Below are 22,473 nucleotides of genomic sequence, written 5' to 3'. Positions count from 1 at the left end.
CATTGTATTGGAAGTTCTAGCCAGGGCAGTTAGGAAAGAAAAAGAAAGAAAAGCATTCAACTTGGAAAGTAAGGATTAAAACTCTTTCTATTCACAGATGACATTATCTTACATATAGAAAATTCTAAAATATCCACACAAAAACTATTAGAGCTAATAAATGAATTCAGCAGAGTTGCAGGAGGGGATACATGATCAACATACAAAAATCAGTTGTATATTTATACACTAGCAATGAACAATCTGAAAATGAAATTAAGAAAACAATCCCATTTATAATAATATCAAAAAGAATAAAATACTTAAGGATAAATTTAACCAAGGTGGTGTAAGACCTATACACTGAAAAATACAAAATACCTTCTGCTCATGGATTGGAAGACTTAGTATTGTTGAGATGGCAGTACTCTGCAAATTGATCTGCAGATTCAATCCAGTCCCTATCAAAATTCCAACTGTCTTTTTGCAGGTATAGACAAGCTGATTCTAAAATTCACATGGAATTGCAAGGGACTGGTCCCCAAATAGCCAAAAGAGTCTTAGAAAAAGACAAAAAAGTCAGGGAACCCAAACTTCTTTACTTCAAAACTACAAACAAAGCTACAGTAATTCAAACTGTGATACTGGTATAAAGACAGACATATAGACCCATGGAATAAAATTGAGAAGTAAACCTAAACATCTATGCTCAACTGACTTTTGACAAGGGTGCCAGGACCATTCAATTGGGAAATAATTTTCTCTTCAACAAATAGTGCAGGGACAGCTGGATCTCCACAAACTAAGGGATAAAGTTGGATCCTTACCTCACATCATATACAAAAATTAACTCAAAATAGATCAAAGAACTAAATGTAAGAGCTAAAACTAGTAAAATCTTAGAAGAAAACATAGGAATAGTTATCACCTTGGATTTGGCAATGGATTCTTAGATATGCTACCAAAAGCACAAGCAACAACAAAAAATAGATAAATTCTTCATCAAAGGACTTCATCAAAATTAAAACTTCTGTGTTTCAAAAGACATTATCAAGAAAGTAAAGACACAACCCACAGAATGAGAGAAAATATTTGCAAATCCTCTGATAGAAGCCTAATATCCATGATACATAAAGAACTCTTACAATTCACCAAGAAAAAGAACCCAATTTTAAAAATGCGCAAAAGACTTGAACAGACATTTCTCCAACAAATATATACAAATGGCCAACAAACACATGAAAAGATGCTCAGCATCGCTAGTCATTAGGTAAATGCAACTTAAAGCCACAATGAGATATGACTTCACACCTAGTATGATGGCTATAATCAAAAAGACTGATGTTGGTGAGGATGTGGAAAAACTGAAACCCTGTGTGTTCATTGCTGGTGGGACTGTAAAGTGGTACAGCTGCTGTGCAAAAACAGTCTGGTGGTTCCTCCAAAACTTAGACACAGTTATCAGTTGACTCAGCAATTCCAGCCCTAGTTATAGACCCAAGAGAAATGAAAACGTATATCCACACAAAAGCTTATATGCAAATGTTCATAGCAGTATTATTCATAATATCCAAAAAGTGCAAACAACTCAAATGTCCATCAATTGAATAGGTGAATAAAATGTGGTTCATCTATACAATGGAATATCATTCAGCCATAAAAGGGAACAGAGTACTGATACACATTACAACATGAGAGAACCTTGAAAACTCTATGCTAAGTGAAAAAAGAGTCAGACACAAAAGACCACATATTGTATAATTCAATTTATATGAAATGTCCAGAATAGGCAAGTCCATAGAGACAGAAATACTACTGGTTTCCAAAGGATGGTGGGAGAGGGAATGGGAAATACCTGCTTAATAGGTACAGGGTTTCTTTTGGGGATGATGATAATGTTCTGGAATTAGAGAGTAGTGATTGCACAACATTTTGAAGTGACTGAATTTGTAGTTTAAAATGGTTAAAATTTTGGATTTTATATTATGTGAATTTTACATAGAAATTTTTTTAAAAAAACTTTAATGTGCCCATGAATCCTCTGGGGATCTCATTAAAAAGTAGATTTTGATTCAGGAGGCCAAGGTGTGTCCCGAATTCTGCATTTCTGATAAGCTCCCAGGTGATGCCACTGCTGTTCATCTGTGGCCATGTTTTGAGCAGGATTCTTGGCCTTATCTCTGTGCCCCATCAGCTCCTATAAATAAGGAGAGCAGAAGCACAGACTCACCAGGGGCTCCCAGGTCTGAGCCTGCAGGTGAATGTGGGCCTAAGGGCATGAAAGTAGATGGAGAAGGGGCTGTAGCTATAGAGGTCACTGACAGAGACACAGAGGGGACCAAAGAAGTAGCTTTTATTGTGCACAAAGCTGAGGAAGGAAGGCCAGAATGCACGGCTCTGTTCTCAGAAGAAAGCTGTCTGACAGGTACATCACGTCAGCTGCCGGGCTCCTCCGCCTCCCGTGCCCAGGAGGGATCTGAAAGAAAGGGAGTAGCCTTGGAGTGGGCAAGCAGAGGGTGCTGAAGGCTTCCTTACTGCCCCTCCCAGTCCCCAGGGAACTCCTGTTCCAGGAAACACAGGGCTCCAGGAGGGAGCAGGGTGGCAATCCCTCCACTGCCTGATCAGAGGATGCCAGTCTTCCCTGAGAGGGTGTTATGCTGCCACAGAATTGGTTCCTTGGAAGGGAGATGAAAGGAGCCAAGGAGGTTTGAGGCATGAAAAGGGCCAGCAGAGGACACAGCTGCTCTGTGTCAGGGTGATGCTGAGAGTGGCCCTCAGGTGAATGGGGCCAGCTCTTCCAGGAGCCCCGAGCTGTGGCTGTGGCAACCCCCAGGGTGGGGGTAGGGGCAGAGAACACTTAGGGTGAGGTGAGGTGGATGCTTTCCCACTTCTGTCCCAGGTGGAGCTGGAGCCGCTCCTAGCTTGTCAGGGCTACACCTGTGTGGTGGATCAGCCATCCCTATCCTGCTTGCCCAGCCCCAGACGCTATAGTCTCTGCTACCTGAGCTGCTCACCCTCTCCAAAGAGGTCAGGGGTCAGGTTGAAGGGTCCTGGGGGCAGGTTCCAGGCCAGCTCCTCCAGCTGACCCAGCAGGCCTTTCACTTCTGCCTCCAGGTGCTCCACCGTCTTCTCCACCATCTAGAGCAAGGAGAGATGGGAGCCGGGTGGGGGTGGGGGAGGGGCAGGGTGAGTGGAGGACAAGAGTGGTGCCAAGTCCTGCTTAATCAGCCACATCCTAAGGAGCACCTGGAGGACCACTGGGGTGCAGTGGGGACAGAACTGAGTGACAGGCAACCTGGGACCTCCTCATTCAGGTTTTGCCCCTACCTACCTTCCAGTTCCCCCGATGACAAAAATCCTAGGAGCTCTCTCTCTAAGGTCACTCTGGCACTCTGCAGTTTTAGAGGTTTGGCCTGGAGCGAGTCTGAGATCCCCTTTTCCCTTTCAGGACTTTGTCACTGCGAGCTAACATTCCTTTTGTTGCCCTGCCCCCAGGTAGCAACCCTGCCAAATGACAGGTTTGGGATTTGGAAATTTTCTTTATTCGGGGTTCTTAACTTTTTTTGTGAATGAACCCCATTAGCAGTCTGATGAAACCTACAGACCCCTTCTCAGAAAATGCTTTAACTGAAAAAATAAAATATAGGATTTATAAGAACAGCCATTGCATCAAAGTATTATTCAAATATTAAAAGTTAAAATATTTAAAAGTTATTTTATTGAGGTCATAGTGGCTTGTAATTGTGTAACTTTCAGGTGTACATTATGATATTTCAGTTTCTGTATAGACTATCGTGTTCACCACCAGTAGTCTAGTTTTTATCCCAAAATTAAATTTTTGAGGTAAAAAATTTAACTCACTACATAACATGATCTAGCATCAGATCTAACAGCCACCATAATTTTGACATACTTATGAGAATGAATGATATGTTGAGATATTCATAAAAACTATAATTGGAAGAAATTACCTGATTTCTATCAATGACAAAGTCACGGTGCTGTAATTACTACTACGGTTTGTTGTCTGCATTTAGAATGAATGGGAATGCTAAATTTCAGTTAAAGTTTTATGAAATAAACTGGAATTTTCACCCGCACAAGTTTGGGGACCACAGGTTACAAACCGTGGCGATATAACAACACTAAGGGAATGAATTTCCACTTCTCCAGTAATTGTGTGGAGATCTCTGGCTTGGTATGAGCAAGAGCCCCAGAAGAGGCAGCTCTGTTGGTGGCTGGTCAGCTTAACAACCGAGGTAGGGCAGGGAGATGGTTAACATGGTGGCCAGAAAGCAGGATTGGCCTAGATTTCCCCGATTTTCCAAAGGAAGGTTGGCCTCAGCCCTATAAAGCCTGAAGCCTGGCAGGTGGTCCTAAAGCTGCATGTCCTCCCCGGTCACCCTTATTACCTCCTCTATGACGTGTAAACGGCTGTGGACAGCCAGGTGTCTGTCACACCTGGGGCTCCAAGCTAGGTCTCCGTGGGAGGGGATGAGGGGTTCCGCAGCTGTGGGAAAACAAGTCTTGTCACTGTGGGGCCCTCAGTTTCCCTGTAACACTGGAGACTCCTGTAAAGCACTGGGCTCAAGTGAGGTGGGTCCTGAAAACATCACAAAGAGAAGCAAAGGAAGGCTCAGTGTGGGTCAGGGTGTGAGTGTGGGGCTCCCCTAATCACTCCCTTATCTCTATGGCCATGGTCACCTGGAGACCCAGGTGGGCTTCCTCAAGGAGCTGCTGCCTGAACTGGGTAAGGTAAGGAAGGGAGGAAAGGTCTCAGCCAGGGAGAATGGCATGTGCAAAGATAGGGAGGCATGAAATAGCATGGCTCAGTGTATAAACCCTCAGGGAGTTTGGAGTGGCTGCAAAGTACAGGGTGGGTGGGAGATGAGACTGGAGAGGTGGGTCTTAGAAATGAAGCCAAAGGCCCTAATAAACCAATCATGATGCTGGTTTTGGGGGTTATTTTAACAGAAGAATGACATAGTCATATATGAGTTTTTAAAATACAGGGAGTGAATTGGAGGGATTTGTCTTTGAAGAAGGAAAGTTACTGCAGTAATAAAGTAAGAAGTGACGAAAGGAAGCAGTAGCAGGAGGAATAGAGAGTAAGGAAATATTCTAGTAGAAGCATTGACATTGGTGACCAGTTAGTACTATCGACATTTGATGAGTGCTTACTATGTACCACATAGTGGGCTAAACAAATGTGTTAACTCAGTCAACCTCTACAACAGCCTATTATTATCCCCAATTTACATGTAAGGAAATCGATTCACAGAGGGATGAAATGATATGTCCAAAGTCACACAGCTGGTAAGCAGAGAATCTGAAGTTCAACCTGTTCAACTCTTGACTCATCATTTTTCTCCCTACGTTGGTTCTTCCCTGGTTCTTCCTGGCACCACCAACCCTCATACCAGAAGTCTTAGAGCCCTGGTCCCGAACTCAGGTTTCAGAGTTGGTGGCTCTGAGATGCTGGCAGGGCATCAGAGTTGGCTGGAACCTTGAAGAACCTCCAAGAATCTTGGAAGGAGGATGCTGTCTCAGAAACAAAGAGAAGCAAAGAGCTTTACAGAGGATGAAGCAGCCAACGCGGCCTAAAGCAGCAGGGAGGTCTAGAAAGATAAGGACCAAAAAACATAGCAACAGCAAAGTCACTGCTAAATTCTACCCCAGCACTTTTAGTGGAGTTGTGGAAGAAAGCAAAGTTTAGACTGCAGTGGGATGAGAAGGAAAATGTTTTCATGAAGCTTGGCTGTGAAACAAGGGAGCTCACATCACAAGGTCCACACAAGTGTTTATTGTTGTCATTTCTGGTTTTTTAAGCAGTGAAGAAACACAACCATGCTTATAGCCTGAGGAACAGGAAGAAGACTGGAGAACTGAAGGAATGCATTTCCTGAAGGGATGAGAGGCCAAGGAATCCAGAAATGATGGTGGGGGTATAGGAAAAACATGGAAGGAAGAGAGAGAGAATGCAGCAAAAATGGGTAAAAAAGTTCTGCTCCAAGATCTCTAAGGTCCAAAAAGTTGAGTGACTTCCCACCTGATGGCCTCTATTCACTCTGTAAAGTAAGAGGGGCTTCATCTGCTGAAAATTCATGGAGAGTTAGGAAGGAGGAGAGCTAGTTGTTAAATTTTCAGAAATTCTGTGCGTGGGTTGTTAAATACAGCCACTAAAATGGGAGTCTTGGTGAGAGCATTTACACCATAAAAACTGGCAAGTGTCTTTTTCTTTTTTTTTAGAGCCAGTTTATCAGCACACCACTGGGTTGGGGGCTTGAATAAAAAGATGGCTCCAAAAGGGGATGAAGGGAACAGGAGGCAGTATAGGACTGTGCGGGATGACCTGACATCAGTGAGGAACTTTGGAAGTGCTATTCCTCCCCTAGCAGCTTCGCAGGCTGGGTGTAGAGCAGCAAAGACAGATGGCTGGATGGAGCTAAAACCTGAGAGTCTGCAGGATGAGTGTGGTGGAGGGTAAGAGCACAAAAGCATTGATTTGACCAGCAATGGTTTAAGGGGATGAGCTCTGGAGCTTAGCTTGGATAAGGAAGGAAAGGAGGCCAATTGGAGGGCCACTAAGTTGGGAGAAGTGATGAGATGATGGAGGTAACAGAAGGAACAGTGGTAATGGATACTGCAGTTTTAGCTTTTCGAGATGGAGCAACCTCATAGTGACAGTATCAAGATTGTAGCCATGGATGCGGACATCTGAAGCAGAATGGAGGTAAGACTTATTGGGTTCAATCTTTCTAGATGCAAAATTCTTGTAACTGTAAGGCCTTGGTATTGGTTGGTTTGCTCAAAGTGACATATAAAGTTGCCCAGAAGGGTGGCAGGTCTTAAGGTAAGGACAGAGATGGTGATCCATTTTGCTGGTGATGATGTGTCACTCTGAGAGGTTGAGTAACTTGCCCAAGGTCACACAATCAGTAAATGACTGGACCCCAAGCACCCTGGCCTTCTCCTGACTTCACTTGAGCAATCTGGCCTTCTGGAACTCTGCCAGAGTCCCCCTGGCCTGCAATTCTCTAGATCCTAGCTCTTCCACTCAGGGGTGAGAACCAAGAGCAGGGACAAAACTTCCTTCCACTCTAAGCATCTTTTGTGGAGAACAATTTGTTTTTTTACATTCTCCTTTTCATTATTTCCCTCCACTGAACTTAGAAAAGCCTCTTCAAAAGACAATGGGCTTCTTGTTGACTTTGGGGAAGGAAGGGGACATTATAATGGCACTTTGGTTTTTTTTTTAAAAGGGAGTCTTTTAGAGATCTATACTAAAATATTTACAGATGAAACGCTATGATGTCCTGGATTTACTTCAAAATAATCCAGGCCTGGGAGTGGGAGGAGGCATGGGTAGGTACATAGAGCAAATAAGATTGGCCAAGATTGGTAATTGTTAAAATTGGGTAATGGGGGACATGGAATCATTATTCTCTCTATCTTTGTATATATGGTTTGAAATATCTATAACAAAAGCCAGTTGTCTGATAGGATTGTTAGCAAAAAGCGGAAGTCATCATGGGCTGCATGCATTGATATAAAATGTTCAGGACAAGGGAGGGTGGTGATCTGAGAGACCCCACTTGGAGGGCTGTGCTCCATTCTGGGCCATACATTGTGAGAAGGCCTTTGACAGACAGGAGCAGGTGTAGAGGTGCCATGGTGAAGGGACTCCAAATTTTGACTCATTTCTCTCAGCTGAAAGAACAGGGGTGCTCAGCCTGGAGAGGAAAGATGGAGAAGGCAGGAAGAGTTGTTCTCACTCACAGGGAGGGCTGTCTGAGAAGATGGGGGTCTGTCTCAACATGGATCTGTGTTCACACATACCCTTTGCAGGCTCCGCCCAGGGGCCTTTGGCCAAACTTTTCCCCTGAGCCTCACTACCCTCTCTAAACTACGCTTTTCCCCTCAAAGCTCCCCCAGCTTAGGCCAAGAGCAAGCAATGTGACCTTGCCGGCCAAGTGGGGATCTGCCAGCTTTGTAAGTCACGAATGACATGAATCTGCTCCTCTCCATTGGCCCAAAACATCATGTTCTCTACATTCTTCGATGAGGTCTAACTTGGCTCCAAAACCCCTCCAGGGAAAAGTCTGGGCTGAGGTTGCGCTCCACATCACACAGCACTAATCCTTTACATCTGGACAGAACTGTGCCCTGCGCTCCACTGCACAACTGTCCATGAGCTCATCCAGTCCTCCTGACAAGCTCATCTGAGAGAGAAAGCTGGGGGCAGGACCAGGGACCCCACAACCATCCTGCACTGCTGCTCCCTCCCCTACACATATCCTCATGGCATTGACCTCAACTCATGACGGCAGAAAATACACTGGAGACACTGTTCTCAGCCTGGCTTGGCCACTAATTGGTGGAGGCCTGTGGAAACTTCCTTCTCCCTGAGGCTCTGCTGCCTCCTCTGTAATACAGGGTGGGGTAGGCTCGAGACACTGCCACCCACATGTAGTTCACGATTCTGCTATCTTTCAAAGCCTACTGAGAGGCCTCAAAAATTAGCTGCAAGGACAGAACTGGGATGAGTCAAAGACAAGTTTCTTCTTAGGGCAGAAGCTCCAGCAAGGCAAGACCTGGGTGTCACACACACACACACACACACACACACACACTAATGCCTGCTTTATGGGACTTTTGGAAAGCTCAAACAATAGTAGGAGTGGGGAAAGCTGAAGGATTACCATGACCAACCTTGAGCAGCCAAAGCTGTGGTTTCTGTGTTCCTTCCTTCCTTTGCTCCCACCCTCCGTGCCCTGGCCAGTTGGGAAATGGACTTTCTTGGATGCTGGGTTGTTTTCCCTGGCCTGCCTCCCGTTCAGGGCCTGTGTGCACCCTGGATGGCAGCCATGGGTGGAACATTGTGCACTAGGGAGAGCAGGCTACTGGTGGAAGCCAGAGGCCCAGGTAGAGGTGCTAGAGCCCAGAGGCCCAGGTGGAGGTGCTGGGATAACTTCTCTAGTTAAAGAGACATGGCCACTGCGTCCTGGTCCTCAGAGGTGGGAAGTACGGCCCCCTCCCACTCATAGGCATAGAAGACCTTTTGTATTTGGGACTCAAACACTAAGAAGGTGCCTACAACTCAAATGATTTCTGCCATGCTGGATGATGACAAATACTTTCTCGGTGGTGACCCTGAGGCATGCTGCTGTGCCTCCTGAATCATCAAAGATATAATCTATTCCACCAGGAACAATTGTCACTTTGGGGTTAATTATATTTGACCACATTCAATATAAGAGAATAATAAACTTTACCACATTCAATATTTGTATTAAAATTTATGATTTATTCAAAACTATCAGTGGTTTTTTTTTTGTTTTTTGTTTTTTTAACTAGAAGAATACTATTTTTAAACAATTATATGAAGAACTCCAATCTGTGGAAATGCTCTGGCTGAAACAGGAGAGAGACCCTCGAGCCCCCAAAGAGAGAGCTCAGATTCTGAGGCACATTTTTGTTTCGTTTTGTTCCATTCTGTTAGAGACAAGTCCTATCTCCCTCAGTCTCGCGTCATTTTCCAGATGTGGATTTGAGCCCAGCTGACCAGTCTGAGAGCTTACCAATGTCCTTCCAATACATTCAGTATCTGGTTAAGTTAGTATTTTGCTTAGGATACAAACCAGACAGTTGTACAAAGAACTCCCCTCGATTACAGACGTTTTTTATTTCTTTCTCATGTATTGGTTCAGAGGTAGACTGGCTGGTGGTCAGGGCTGGCAGGCAGCTCCTTGAGTCTGTATAGAATCCAGATTCCTTCTATCTTGGAATACTGTTTTTTTAATCCACTGGGTTAAAATGTACTACTAGAACACTCCAAAATTCCACAATACTGAGAAGGTCTAAACAGCCATCCAGGATAAACCTCTCTCCACGTGCTGTGAAAGAACACAAGACTGGGAGTGGGAGACGCAGTCCCAACTCCACTGCTTACTGACTGTGCTCTCTGCCTCTCACTCAGCTTCCTCGTCTGTGAGGGACCTGCTCTGCCCTGTCTACCTTGAGGGACTGCTGTGCTGATCAAAGGGGATCCTACCCTTGAAGATGCCTTGGAATTGCCAAGTGATGTGCAAACACCATGGAAAGCATTTACCAGGTGAGCTGAAGACTGAGCAAGGCAGTGAAAGCCCCCAGGGCGCCGACTCTCCACATGGAGCCAGTGCTCCTTGCTAGATCACTGTGATCAGGTCTCCCCAAGATGGGGAAGTGTCTGCTCTAGGACTAATCCCGTGCAGGGATCCAAGGGACGCTTGGCAGGGGCTCCTGCAACAAGTGCACAAAGGGCTGAGTGCTGACCTGGCTTTCTGGGCTCTGTTACAAGCCAATCCCACTTGCTGGATCCTTGGTTTCTTCACCTTGAGAATAGGCACAACCATACTCTATATTCAAAGTTACTTTTGATTTGTGATCACTAATTACATGCTAGGCTTTTTGTTGCGTGCTGACATGATCTCATTTAATTTGATCCGTGAGCTCAGTACCTCCTTTTTTACAGATTAGAAAACCAAAGATCAAAGAGATTGAGTAACATGCCCAAGATTTCACAGGTAGGAGGTGGTGGGGACAGAATTTAAATATACCTGCTAGACACTGTCTATACTGTGTCCTGGCAATCATGTGAACTTGTATAAGTTAAGGGCTTCCCATCTTGGGGTCTCAGCTGCCTGCTCTGTAAATAAGGATCTGGACAGGTATGGGCAAAGGGGACCTGCACACATGACACCTTTGCAGCTGTCTGGAGGCCCTATAAGAACCCAAATAGTGTGCCTTGGGTCAAATTATCTTTGGGTGGTTCATTCCCCACAACATCCATTTTTGTAAACAGAAATGCTGTGATCCTCATCACAGCCCTTCAGCATCTTCCCCTTTCACCCAAAGCAAAAAAACAGAATTCCAATACAGGACAGACGTCCACGGGGACTTGCAGCAGCAGTGGACAGTGAGAGCTTCCCTGATGGGCCCCAAGGCATGGGTGAGAATGGTTACACTGGTTAAAAGGACAAGGCTCTAGGCCTTCAGATCCCTCTGACAGCAAAATAGGAAAGGGACTTAGCTGAAGCCTTAACTTAAAAAAAAGTCTGTACAAGTAACACAAAACAGTTTGCTTCATGCAATACATAAAGAGCTTTTGCAAATCAATATGAAAAATCCCAATACCAAAATTAAAATGTCTAAGACAATTTGCACAGATTAGTAGAAATGACCAATATGCATTTGAAGGAAAAGTCTAACTTAAGGAATAATCAAAGAAATGCGAATTAAAGCAATAAAGACCATTCTTGCAAAAAAAAAAATCTAACTGGAATTAGATCAAGCTTCTAGATCTATAAGCAATACAGGGGAGAGAAGAACATTTAAATGTCACCTAGGGGATGTAATCAGCTCAAATCTAATTGTGGAAAACTTTACAGGACAAATTACCCAGTTTCTTCAACAAATAAATTTTTTTTAAAAAAGGGGAAAAGAGAACTTACATATTAAAAGAAACTTAGACATATCAAACAAAAGCAATGCACGCACCTTATTTGGATCAAACAAACCAAATATAAAAACATATGACACAATCAGGGATACTTGAACTCTGATTGCACATTTGATAATGCTAAGGAATTATTGTTCATTTTTAGGGTGTGATAATGGTACTGCAGTTATGCTTATTAAAAGATTATTTATCTTTTAGAGATACATAAGGAAATATTTATAGATGAAAATATATGATGCCTGGAATTTCCTCTAAAACAATCTGAGGGAGAGGAGGGAGGGTGGGAATTGTAGATGAATAGACCCTTTTTGAAGAGGGGTGATAGGTACATGGGGCTTCATTATACTATTCTGCTCTTCTATCCAAAAGATTTCATAATCAAAATTTAAGAAAAACAACGGTATATTATCTGAAGTCTGAAAGGTTATACACAAAAATCTGTGACCTCAATGTGAAATTACATTAGTATGTTTATACTTCCTCTTTTTTTTCTTAATGTGTAGCAATGAGCAAGCATAATCAGAAAGAAAATGTTTAAAAACAGTTTTAAATTAAAGTGTATATACCATCTGTGGCCACGGGGCCACGAAGAGCCACTTGTGGGTAGCAGCCAGCTCCTCCCTCTAGGGGAGCACAGATGAAGCTTTGTCCCCTCAGCTCCTGGAGCTGGGGACTCTAGGAGGAGGGTAAGGGAGAGGGAGCAAAAGGGAAGCTCATGCTCTATGGGCCTGGATCTGTGCTGGGCATCATCCCAGCTACTCTTCACAGGCTGTGAGGAAGTGGTTGTTGGTCCTCCCTAACACGTGGAGAAACTGAGAGTCAGAGAGATCAGTGGAGCTGTCTGAGGGGACAAGAGAAGGAGGCTATGTGTTGAGACGTGTTCCATGCTGGGCCCTTTCCTTCTCATCCAATCCTTGAAGTCAGCCCTGTGGGGTGAGTATTATTCTCCCCAACTTACAGAGGACGAAACAGCCTCAGAGAAGTGAAGTGACATCCAAGGTCGCTCAGCACTGGCCTCAATCCTTTCCCTGAGAGCTTACTCCCACAGTTCACTGTGCCCCAAAAGGGACTGGGCACAGGTGAGGGGGGCTCCATCTTAACATAGACACTTCAGCTGGGTGACTCCAGGTTGATGGGGGGCAGCCTGGCTGGGGGCAAGGAGCTGACTGAGAGGGCAGAAGGCCTGGATGCTTGGGGAGACCTCAGCCTTCCTCTCGCCTGCACAGTTGGGATGAGCACCAGTGGTCTCTGGCTGGGGCCTGCACGAGATGCTGGGTAAATGGGAATGTGGCTTGTAAACTCTAAAGTGCTGTGCAGAGTCTTGGGGGTGGGGGTGGAATGAGCACTTGTGTGTACCGTAAGTACATCTGCAGCCATCCTGTCTGAGCCTCACCTGTGAAGGGGCAGCACTAAGACTGCTGTCAGCAGAAGGGAGGGAAGAGAGTGCAAGGCAAGGATCCCAGCCAGGGGAGCACCCAGAGGACCTCTCTCTCCTGTACCCTGTTCCCACGCACCCACCCAAGGCAACTCAGGGGCTCAGGGAAGCTCTCCGGAAGCCTGGAGACTTGCCTCCTCCCCCAGACAGCAGAACCCCCCTAGGCCTCCTGGCAGGTGACCCAGTGGCCTTTCTCCTGGGCCCGCCTGCCTGGTTCCTGACTGGCTGGCTGTGCTAGGCCAGGCCTGGGTAGCTTCCCTGGCAATGCCCAGTAAAACCAGGCCTGGACGCCTCTGCAGGCCTTCTGGATGAAGCTGGCCTGGGGGGCTGCCCCACCCTGTAGACTTGACCTCCCACCCTGTGATCCTTGTCCCTTCCTCTCTCTCCTTGGGCATCGGGTTTCTCCACTCTCTCTCTTTAAGTCTCTCTCAAATCTTTCTCTTTTCCTCAATATCCTCCTTCTCTCTCCTCACCTTCCCTTCTTTTTCTTGCCAGGTTAGTTCCTCTATTTCTTTCCTGGTTGTACCTTTTGCTTCTCAAACTCCTTTTTCTATCTTTCCTCCTTCATAGTTCATACCCATCTGTTTACTTCCAAAGTCTCTTTCTCTCAGCCTCTCCCTTTCTCTCTTTATTCTTCTCTTTCTCCTTTCTCTCTAACTCTCTCTGCCCATCTGCCTTTTTCTCTTTCTTTTTCTGTTTTCTCTTTCTCTCTCTCTCTCTCTCCCCCTCTCTGCATCCCTTTCTCCAGCTTTCTCTCCATCTGGCTCTGTTTCCATCTTCTCCCCTCTCCACCCTCCCTCCCTTCATCTCTCTTGCTCATCCTACCTCGCTCGGCGCAGCTCTCCCCTACCCTCGCCCTCGCCCTCGCCCTCGCCCTCACCCGGCACCCGGGTCCCACTCACCGACAAAGGCGCCCGCGGCGCGGAGCAGGGCGAGCCCGGCCAGCGCGCAGAGCAGGGACCGCATGGTGCCGGCCCAGCCGAGCGCAGCGCAGCGTCTGCCCCCAGCTGCTCTCCCCAGGATCGCGCCGGGCCCGCCCAGGAGGAAATGCTCTCAGTCCTAGCCAAAATTCCTGGGCGGCTCCCGGCTTTCTGGCTTGAGCGAACCCGCCCCCTCCAGAGGCCCCCTCCGCAACGTGCGGGCAGCGCCGAGCCTAAACACCCCGCAGGCGGAGGGGCCAACGTGTTAGCCTGGGCGCCTGCACAGGAGGGAGCCGCCCTCTGAGTTCCCCGCGCCTCCCGGGATGGGGGCGCAGAAGGGGAGAGAGAGGGGTGAGGGAGTGGGTTCTAGGCGATGGGTCCCGGGGCCCAGGTACTGGTTGTGAGCCCGTTTCATAGATGGGCAGACTGAAGCTTAGAGAGAAGCGCCTTCCTCTGTGTCACCGACAGCTGTGGCACAGGATCTGAACACTGACTGCTTGGAGCATGGAAGCTTTTCTCTCTGTCCGCCTGTGACAGCGCCTGGCCCTGAGCAGTAGACTCAAAAGTGGTGTCTGCCTTCTATAGAAACTTATTATTTTGCTAAAGGAGTAATAGTAATGTTAAAAGATACTTTACAAAAAAAAGGTAAAATCATGACTTTCATTCAGATATAAAACGAGCATGTGCTGAAGATTTTAACTCACCATTAATGAGGGAATCAGTAAGAGGTGACAACCAGTCCTACAAACAGACAGAGCTGGAATATTGACACGAATGTGCAAAAGGAGGTAAAACTGGCTTCTTCCACACAGGGAGGGAGGAGAATTAATTGAACCTATAACAGGAATTATCTGCATATCTATAGACAAGAATTATGTTGCATTGCTATTACAGTTTGCCGACTTCTAAAATGGCTCAAAGGCAATGAAAGGCCCAGGCCCTAACTAAATCAGAATCAGAATCAGAGTGTTCAGCAAATACTTAATCTCTGTACTAGATAGTTGTTAGGTAACCTCTGCAGGTGGGAGGAAAGGAAATAATTCTCATGTTCACATATGTCTGCCCTCCAGGAGCTCACAGTCTATTAGCCACCATAATATTAATAAACAGTAGCTAAGCTGTGATGGACTTACTTCTACATACACCACTTCTCTGATCTTCACTGCAACTCCATGAGGGGCACATCATTACATCCATTTTGCAGATCAAGAAATTGAGGCTCAGGGATGTTAAGAACGTTGCCAATAGTCACACAGCTGGTATAATGTGGAGTCAGGATTTGAATCCAGTTTTGCTGTCTCTGCAGACCAGCCCTTAGATAATAATATATACTAGGTCCCTGAGAGCCAGGTTGTATTTTCCATTCTAAGCAAGATCAGAAGAAGAGCTGGGTGGGTTTTTCAGTGAACTTCAAATCGTCCCCACCTCCTTCCAGTTTAGAATACAATAGTCGAATCCTCACCCATGGGACACCCCACCCAACAAGTGTAAAAAAAGTTAAGTTTTAGTGAAAAGAAAAAGCAAGAGCTGCAGCCCCGACGTCTGTGCTGCAGAGCCTGAGTGCCTCACCTGGCTGTAAGCAGAGCGTCTTCACCAGCAAACCCACGAGCATGTCTTTATCCATCAAGGGTCCCCATTAGGTTAACTGGAGTCCTGGCAGATTAAGGCTGCCCCTCTGCCTTCTCTGTTCCTCACTGTGACTATGCAATTGTCCAGTACAGTCACCACACTATCCAGTAATCCTAAATTCTCACTTCCTCCTCCAGGTAATAGCCTTGGGCACAGAAATTCCGGTTCTGAGTCAGCAGATCTTGGGCAGAAAGTTGGATCTAAATTTTTAAAAAGCTCTCATTGAGATTAGGATGCCCAGATGAGCTAGCTCAGAAAAAGTGTTTATTTCAGGAATGCCAAGCATCCCTATGTTCATCACAGCATTTTTCACAATAGCCAAGATGTGGTAGCAACCCAAGTGCCCATCAATGGACGAATGGATAAATAAGATGTGGTATATATACACAATGGAGTAGTACTCAGCCATAAATAAGACAAAATTGTGCCATTTGCAACAACATGGGTGGACCTTGAGGGTATTATGCTAAGCAAAATAAGCCAGACAGAGAAAGACAAATACCAAATGATTTCACTCATATGTGGAAGATAAACAAACGCATAGATAAGGAGAACAGATTAGTGGTTACCAGAGGGGAAGGAGGAGGGGGGAGGGCGAAAGGGATAAAGGGGTACACATGTGTGATGATGGATAAAAACTAGACTATTGGTGGTGAATATAATGCAGTCTATACAGAAACTGAAATATAGTTATGTACTCTTGAAATTTACACAATGTTATAAGCCAATGCGACCTCTATAAAATAATAATAAAAAAAGAATTTCTCACACTGGGTAGTAGGACAGTCCTTGGTAGTTTACCCAGGTGGGAAGTTGTCAAAGAATAGCCAGACCCACAGGGATTCTTGAAGCTCAGAATGAGCAGGCCACCTAATATTTTGAATTTGCAATAAACACAACACATATGCAATACTTTCATATTGTGGTAGAGTCACAAAGTAATACAGCAAACAGAGTAAAACATGAAACTCCTCCCTATCACTAACTCCTCCTGCCCAGTGATTCCAGTCTAGTCCCCTCAGCTTGGTGGACTCTTCCAGTTCCTTGTCTATGCATGCCCTATCTATCTAATACGTATTCAGACACAATTGTATATACCTGGGATTGAATAATAGATATTTTTGGGATTTGCTTTCACATTAATGCTTATCACAGTCATAACATCAAATCTCCAAGATCATTCTATGCTAATACACTTAAATCCATCTGGTTCTTTTTAAGAGTTCCAAAATATCTCATGAATGTGTGCACCATTATTTGTCCAGACAATCCCCTATTGATGGACATATAGTTTGTTTCCTGTCTTCTCCAATATAAAGCATGCTTTAATGAACATCCTTTTGCATATATCTTTATATACATATTACATACTCATGTATTTCTGAAAGACTAGATTCCTGGAAGAGGAATCATTGAGTCAGAGAGCCTTTTATGTTTTGCTGGGTAGACAAAAACCTCACTAAATCCCTAGGAGGGGCCTGGCACTCAGAGCACTGCTCCAAGACACACCCATCACATTGTAGTCCATGTTGTCCTGCAGGGGTGCTATTTACATAAAATGCTTCTGGAGTGGGAGACCTGAAGTTGTAGATCTAGCAGCCATGTACATTCCCCAACACTGGGTGTTTATCTTTTAAAATTTTGACAATTTGATGAGGAAAAATGTTACTTTCTTGTTTTTATTTACACGCTATTTATTATGAGTGAAGTTGAGCTTTACTCAAATATTTTTTCCTCTTTTCTTTACATATTCTGATTAGTAATCCAATGCTTGTTGTATATGTTGGCAATGTTTTCTTTCATTTTTCCATTGTCTTTAATTTTCTTTGTGGTGTCTTTCATCGTACAAAAGTTTTGGATGTTTGGGTAGCAAAATCTCTCAATGTCTTCTTTTATGGCTTCTAGATTTTACACACTGCTTATGATTTCTCACATCAAGGCCATAAAAATATTTTCCAATATTTTCTTCAAATAGTTTTAAGTTTTTTTAATGGTATAATCTCTAATCCATCTAGAATTTTTTATGGGATTGAGAGGAAAAGTTCAAACAAAATTTTTCCCCCAGTGGACGTCTAAATATTCTAATGCTCCTTGTTGCATAGTCCATTCTTTATCCAGTAATTTGAACATAAAATAAATTATTGGTTAGCTATTCATTCCCAAGTGGAGTTCCAGAAAAGTCTTTAGCCATCATGTCTGTCATAAGGTCAAAGAACAAAAATAAAATAACCTTATTTGAATAAATACTGATGAAATTAAGCAGCCGTACCTGCTTAAAAACAACAAACTCTAAGAGTTAGAAATAAAGGAAATAAAGGGAGGTTTCCTTAACAATATAATTACCTTTATCTTAAACAAATAGTTCACATGTACATACAGGAGAAAAGAGAGAGGCATTCTTCATTAAGCCAGGAATGAAGTAAAGATGATACCATCACAATTGTTCATTATCCATGATCTGATCAATGCAATAAAGCACAAATGAAGAGTTATGGGGAAGGAGACAAATTATGGTTATCAGTAGAAGATTAAATTGCTTTCTTAGGAAATCTTAGAACTAGAAGAACTACTTGAATTACTCCATAAATTGGCTGGATTTAGGATAAGTGTTTGGAAATCAATTTATTTCCTCATACCAATAGAAGCCAGCCCAAACAGGTAAAGGAAAACTTCCAGATGTTAATAAGGACCCAGTTTGCTAATGTCCTCCTTTCAACATTCTCTAAAAATGACCCATGAAATTAAAAATAAGAGAAACTGGTGTCATTGTCAGGAACTAGGAAATATGCCAACCATATGCCAGGCCTCTAAGCAAGTTGGCAGCCAGCTGGGACTAATGACAATAAACACTGTTATGTATTATTACTGCTACACTTCTTTGAAACTGGTATTGTGCTAAGGCCATATACGTGTTGTTCATTTAATCCTTGCGTCAATAAACCTATCTGGTAGGTATCCTTATCTCATTTGTCAAATAAGATGTATTTGATCAAGGTCAGAGGGTGGCGAATCTCAGCTTGAAAACCAGGTAGATGTTCTTCTGAAATCCGTACTCTTGCATTATCAGACCTCTTGACTCTCAGGCCCCAGAGGTGTAACTAGATGGTGAGGGAATCTGGAGGGAGGTGAAGGTGAGAAGAGGGCAAAGGGGGTATTTGGGGGCTCAGAGTGGCAAGTCCTCAGAGCGGCTAGGGGGAGACCACCCATAACCACCTCATAAATGAAGCACCGAAATGTGCAGAGCTTCTCTTTCATCTAATGCTCTGGCAGGTAACATCAAGATCCACAGTGAACACAGTGTGAGGCTCGGTGAAGTTAGGAGGTGATCCAAGGTCACACAGATGCCATTCAGAAATGTGGAGATTTGCCTCCAGAGTGCCTGTGCCTCCACAGGCAATGCTACAGGATGCACACCGGCCTCCCACCCTAGCTGTGCTGAGGGGACAAATGGTGGGGAGTCTTGCTTTCCTAGCCCAGGCCTAAGGCAAGGGGCCAAGGGAAACAAGAAATAGGGGCTGGCCGTCTCTTTAGGGGTAGAGATCAGGGAAGAGTGACAGCCTAACTGGAAGGGCCTCAGTAGCCAGAGGGGTCAGAGCCACACAAAGCCTCCTTTTCTTCTTGTCTTGGCACAGGCAAGACCATGCTGGGTGGGCCGGGTCACCTCCTCTCCACAGAGATGGAGGGGGACCACTAGCCCCGGGCCACGTAAGTTATGGTAAGAGAAAGTGAAGCAGTGGGGTGTGGGTATGGAGGTCTCTGTTGGGAGATGGAAAGCTGAGTGGGGCAGGGGTCTTGACAAGTTGAAATTTAAGAAGTGCTTTCTTTTAAAAAAATAAAATATACTCCCTGTCTTGCATGCAGTCCCGAATTCTCCCCGGTAGGGAGGGAGATATAGGAAGATGGGAAAACCTGCTGGGTACAGGGAGAAGTGAAGTGTGTGGGGAGGGTAGAGGTTTGATATGAACAATTATAATATCAATAATTGTAGTCCTAATAGCCAATATTCGTTGCTTCTGACTTGGTGTCAAGCACGCTCTGTCGCTCAGTTAATCGCCGCTGCCGCTCTACCAGGTGGGTTTGCTGGTTCACCCAGAGCTTTGCAATAGCAGTTTCCCAACCAGTGTCTTTTGAAGTGATGAATCCACATTTAAATGTGGAGGAAGCCGGCCAAATGGTGTCTAGCAAGGTATCCCACCTGCTCAGCTTTGGGATATTTTTGCACAGATTCACATAGCTCATGTCAATTTAGTTCATTGTAAAAGCCATTGACATTTCCTGAGAACAAGTTCATCCGTGATTCCAGGATCCTCTGTGGGCTTGGTGGGTAGGGAGTCAGTTGGCATGTCCCTCAGCTCTTTGAGAACTTTGTCTGCAGTGTTCTCTAGGAAGATCTCATTTTGCTCCTTGAGGTTGGAGTTGGGGTAAAATGTAAGCTGTCTGAGGACCCTGCTTGGCTGACTATTCAAAGCATTTGAGAGTTGAATTCCTCAGCGGGGGGAGCAGGAAATTGAGTTCAAACCTGGCTCTACCTTACTGGTTGTGTAGCCTTAGGCGGGTCACCTCTCTGAGCTTCAGTTCCCTCACTAGCAAAGAGGGAGTAAGAAGAACACCTACTTCACAGCAGAAGATGTGAATTCCCTTGCCTTTCTCTGACCTGCCTCCTTGAGCTTTCCTGAGCCTGTCACTATTGTTTCCTTTCTTATTCATTTGCAGGTTGCGAGTTTCCTGAGGGTAGAAAGGGTGTCAGCAATGCCTGACTGGCCTGCAGAGGCCCTTAGAGGGAGTTCAAGATTTCCAGGGAGTCAGGAAAGTCAGCTGCTGACCCAGGAAGAGCCAGAAGCTCCCTCTGCTTCCTGAAGCGGGTGCAGAGTCAAGGTCCTGTGCAGGAGGTCTTTGAACGTGAGTAGGGTTTTTCTAAGCAGTGTGTACTGCGTGCTGTGGAGATTGGTGGGGTGTGGGCGGGTGATAGGAGAGTGAAGGGCAATAGCTCTGGGGGAATGTTTGGCCAGGTTATTGAGGGCCTTGAAGGCCACTCTCAGGAGAGTCAGTCTTTAAGCCGTAGGCAGAGGTGCTTGCAGGGTTTTTGGCTGAAGCACGACACAATCATGCCCCACCCCCTTCTTCTTTTTTAAAAATCTTTTTTCTTTGAAGTAATTTTAGACTTACAAAAATAATACAGCAAGTTCTTGAATACTCTTTACCAGCTTCCCCAAGTATAACATCTTACATAACTACAGGAGAATTATCGAAGTCAGGAAATTAGCATTAATATACTACTGTTAAAGAATCTACAGACTTTATTCAGATATGGCCAGTTCTCCCACTAATGTTCTTTTTCTGGTCCAGGATGTAATCCAGGATCCCACACTGCGTTCAATTGTCATGTCTCTTTAAGGACTCTTTAATGTAGAACAACTCCTCAGTCTTTTTTTTTTCTCTCATAACTTTGACAGTTTTTAAGAGTCCAGGCCAATTATTTTTGTCTTTCGTGACCTTGACAGTTTTGAAGAGTACTGGCCAATTATTTTTGTAGAGTGTCCCTCAACTTGTATTTGTCTGATGTTTTCTCATGATGAGGTTGAAGTTATCCATTTTTGGTGAGCATCCCACAAAAGTGATGTTGTGTCGTTCCCAGTGCATCATATCAGAAGGCACATGTGATATTGCTGTGTCTCATTACTGGTGATGTTCACTTTGAAAGATGATGTGGTAAAGATGATGTCTGCTAGGGTTCTCCGCTATAAAATTACTGCTTTCCTTTTTGTAATTAATAAGTATTGTTTGGGGAGATACTTTGAGACTATACAAATCTTTTTATCATTACTTTCAACTACCTAATTCTAGCATTCACTGATGATTCTTGTCTGCAATATGTATTACCTTTGATTTTCCAAAGGTGATTTCTATTTGCATAATTCCTTCTCCATTTATTAATTGAAATTCAGTTGTAAGGATGAGCTGTACCTTCCCTATTTATTTATTCAGTTATTTATTCCAGTATTAACTCATTGATATTTATTTTATTCTACAGATTATAATCCATTACTAACATTTTTTGTTTTGTTGCTCAAATTGTCCCACATATAGTCATTAGGAGCATCTTCAAGTTGGCTCCTGCGTCCTTTTGAAATACTCCCATTCTATTTTGAGCACTTCCTTACTTTCTGACACCACAAGATGTTTCAGGCTCATCTTGTATTTTCATTGCCCCCTCCCTAGACTCAGTCATTTCTCCAAGGAACCCTGGTTCCTTTTCTTGGAGAATGACATCTAGAAATGAAGATCTGGGTGCTGAGTGTGTTCATTGCACTGAGGCGTCATTGCTTCTAAGCCCTGTCAGCAGACAGAGCTGGGGAATATGGGTTAGCAGTTCTTTTTATGGGCATTCTAGGATTGTGCAAATAAGAAAATATATTATATTTAATGGGAGCTACATTTCTCACTGTTGAAGAAAGGAATTGCAAATGAGGAAAGGGGAGAGGGTAAAATGAGCCCTGTTGTCTTAGATTGGAATCAGCGGTATCAGCATGAATTCATCGTTTTTTATATATATATACAAACTGATAGATATAGAAATAAATATGACCTAGCAATTCCACTCCCAGGTATATACTTAAGAGAAATGCATGGCATAAGAAGATATGGACAGGAATGTTCACAGCTGTACTATCATAATAGTCCTAAAATGGAAACTACCCAAATTCGTATTGACAGCAGACTAGATAATGAATGGATCTACCACTAGATGCAACAATATGGATGAATCTTGGAAAAATACAATTAATGAAAGAAATTTTCGCAAAAAAAATCTGTGTGATTCAATTTATATGAAGTACAAACACAGGCAAAATTAATCCATGTTGTGAGAACTCAGTATTGAGTGACTTTTGTGTGTGCTGCGGGTGGGTGGTGACTGAGAAAAATGAGGGGGCTTCTCAGATGCTGGTAATGTTCTGCAATTTGATCTGGGCGCTGGTTACACAGGTGTGCTCAATTCTTAAGATGTATAC

At 44.2% G+C, this 22,473-nt stretch overlaps 1 protein-coding gene and 1 long non-coding RNA gene across 4 annotated transcripts in view; one reads left to right on the top strand and one right to left on the bottom strand.

Annotated features, from left to right (window-relative positions):
• Window positions 1–1,730: 1,730 nt before the first annotated feature.
• Window positions 1,731–14,105, bottom strand: LOC139039774 (placenta-specific protein 9-like). Of its 2 annotated transcripts, none has more exons than XM_070493143.1 (4): window positions 13,817–14,105; window positions 4,392–4,489; window positions 2,994–3,117; window positions 1,731–2,455 (listed from the first exon to the last, which is right to left on the bottom strand). In XM_070493143.1, exons 1-4 carry the CDS (start codon window positions 13,878–13,880, stop codon window positions 2,415–2,417), a joined length of 327 nt encoding a protein of 108 aa, XP_070349244.1. In that variant the 5' UTR covers window positions 13,881–14,105; the 3' UTR covers window positions 1,731–2,414. The 2 variants fall into 2 exon arrangements, with proteins under 2 accessions (XP_070349244.1, XP_070349243.1); XM_070493142.1 differs by having other exon boundaries at window positions 2,981–3,117; window positions 13,817–14,079.
• The window catches only part of LOC139041415 (uncharacterized), a 43,000-nt gene continuing 25,115 nt past the window's right edge, over window positions 4,589–22,473 (top strand). For both annotated transcript variants that reach the window (XR_011496506.1, XR_011496507.1), the window contains exons 1-2: window positions 4,589–10,093; window positions 20,177–20,362. This is a non-coding gene — a long non-coding RNA (uncharacterized lncRNA). The remainder of the gene's footprint in view (window positions 10,094–20,176; window positions 20,363–22,473) is intronic.

The sequence above is a fragment of the Equus asinus genome, chromosome 21 (assembly GCF_041296235.1).
Source record: "Equus asinus isolate D_3611 breed Donkey chromosome 21, EquAss-T2T_v2, whole genome shotgun sequence".
Classification (NCBI taxonomy): domain Eukaryota; kingdom Metazoa; phylum Chordata; class Mammalia; order Perissodactyla; family Equidae; genus Equus; species Equus asinus.
This window is presented reverse-complemented; position numbering and strand designations above follow the sequence as displayed.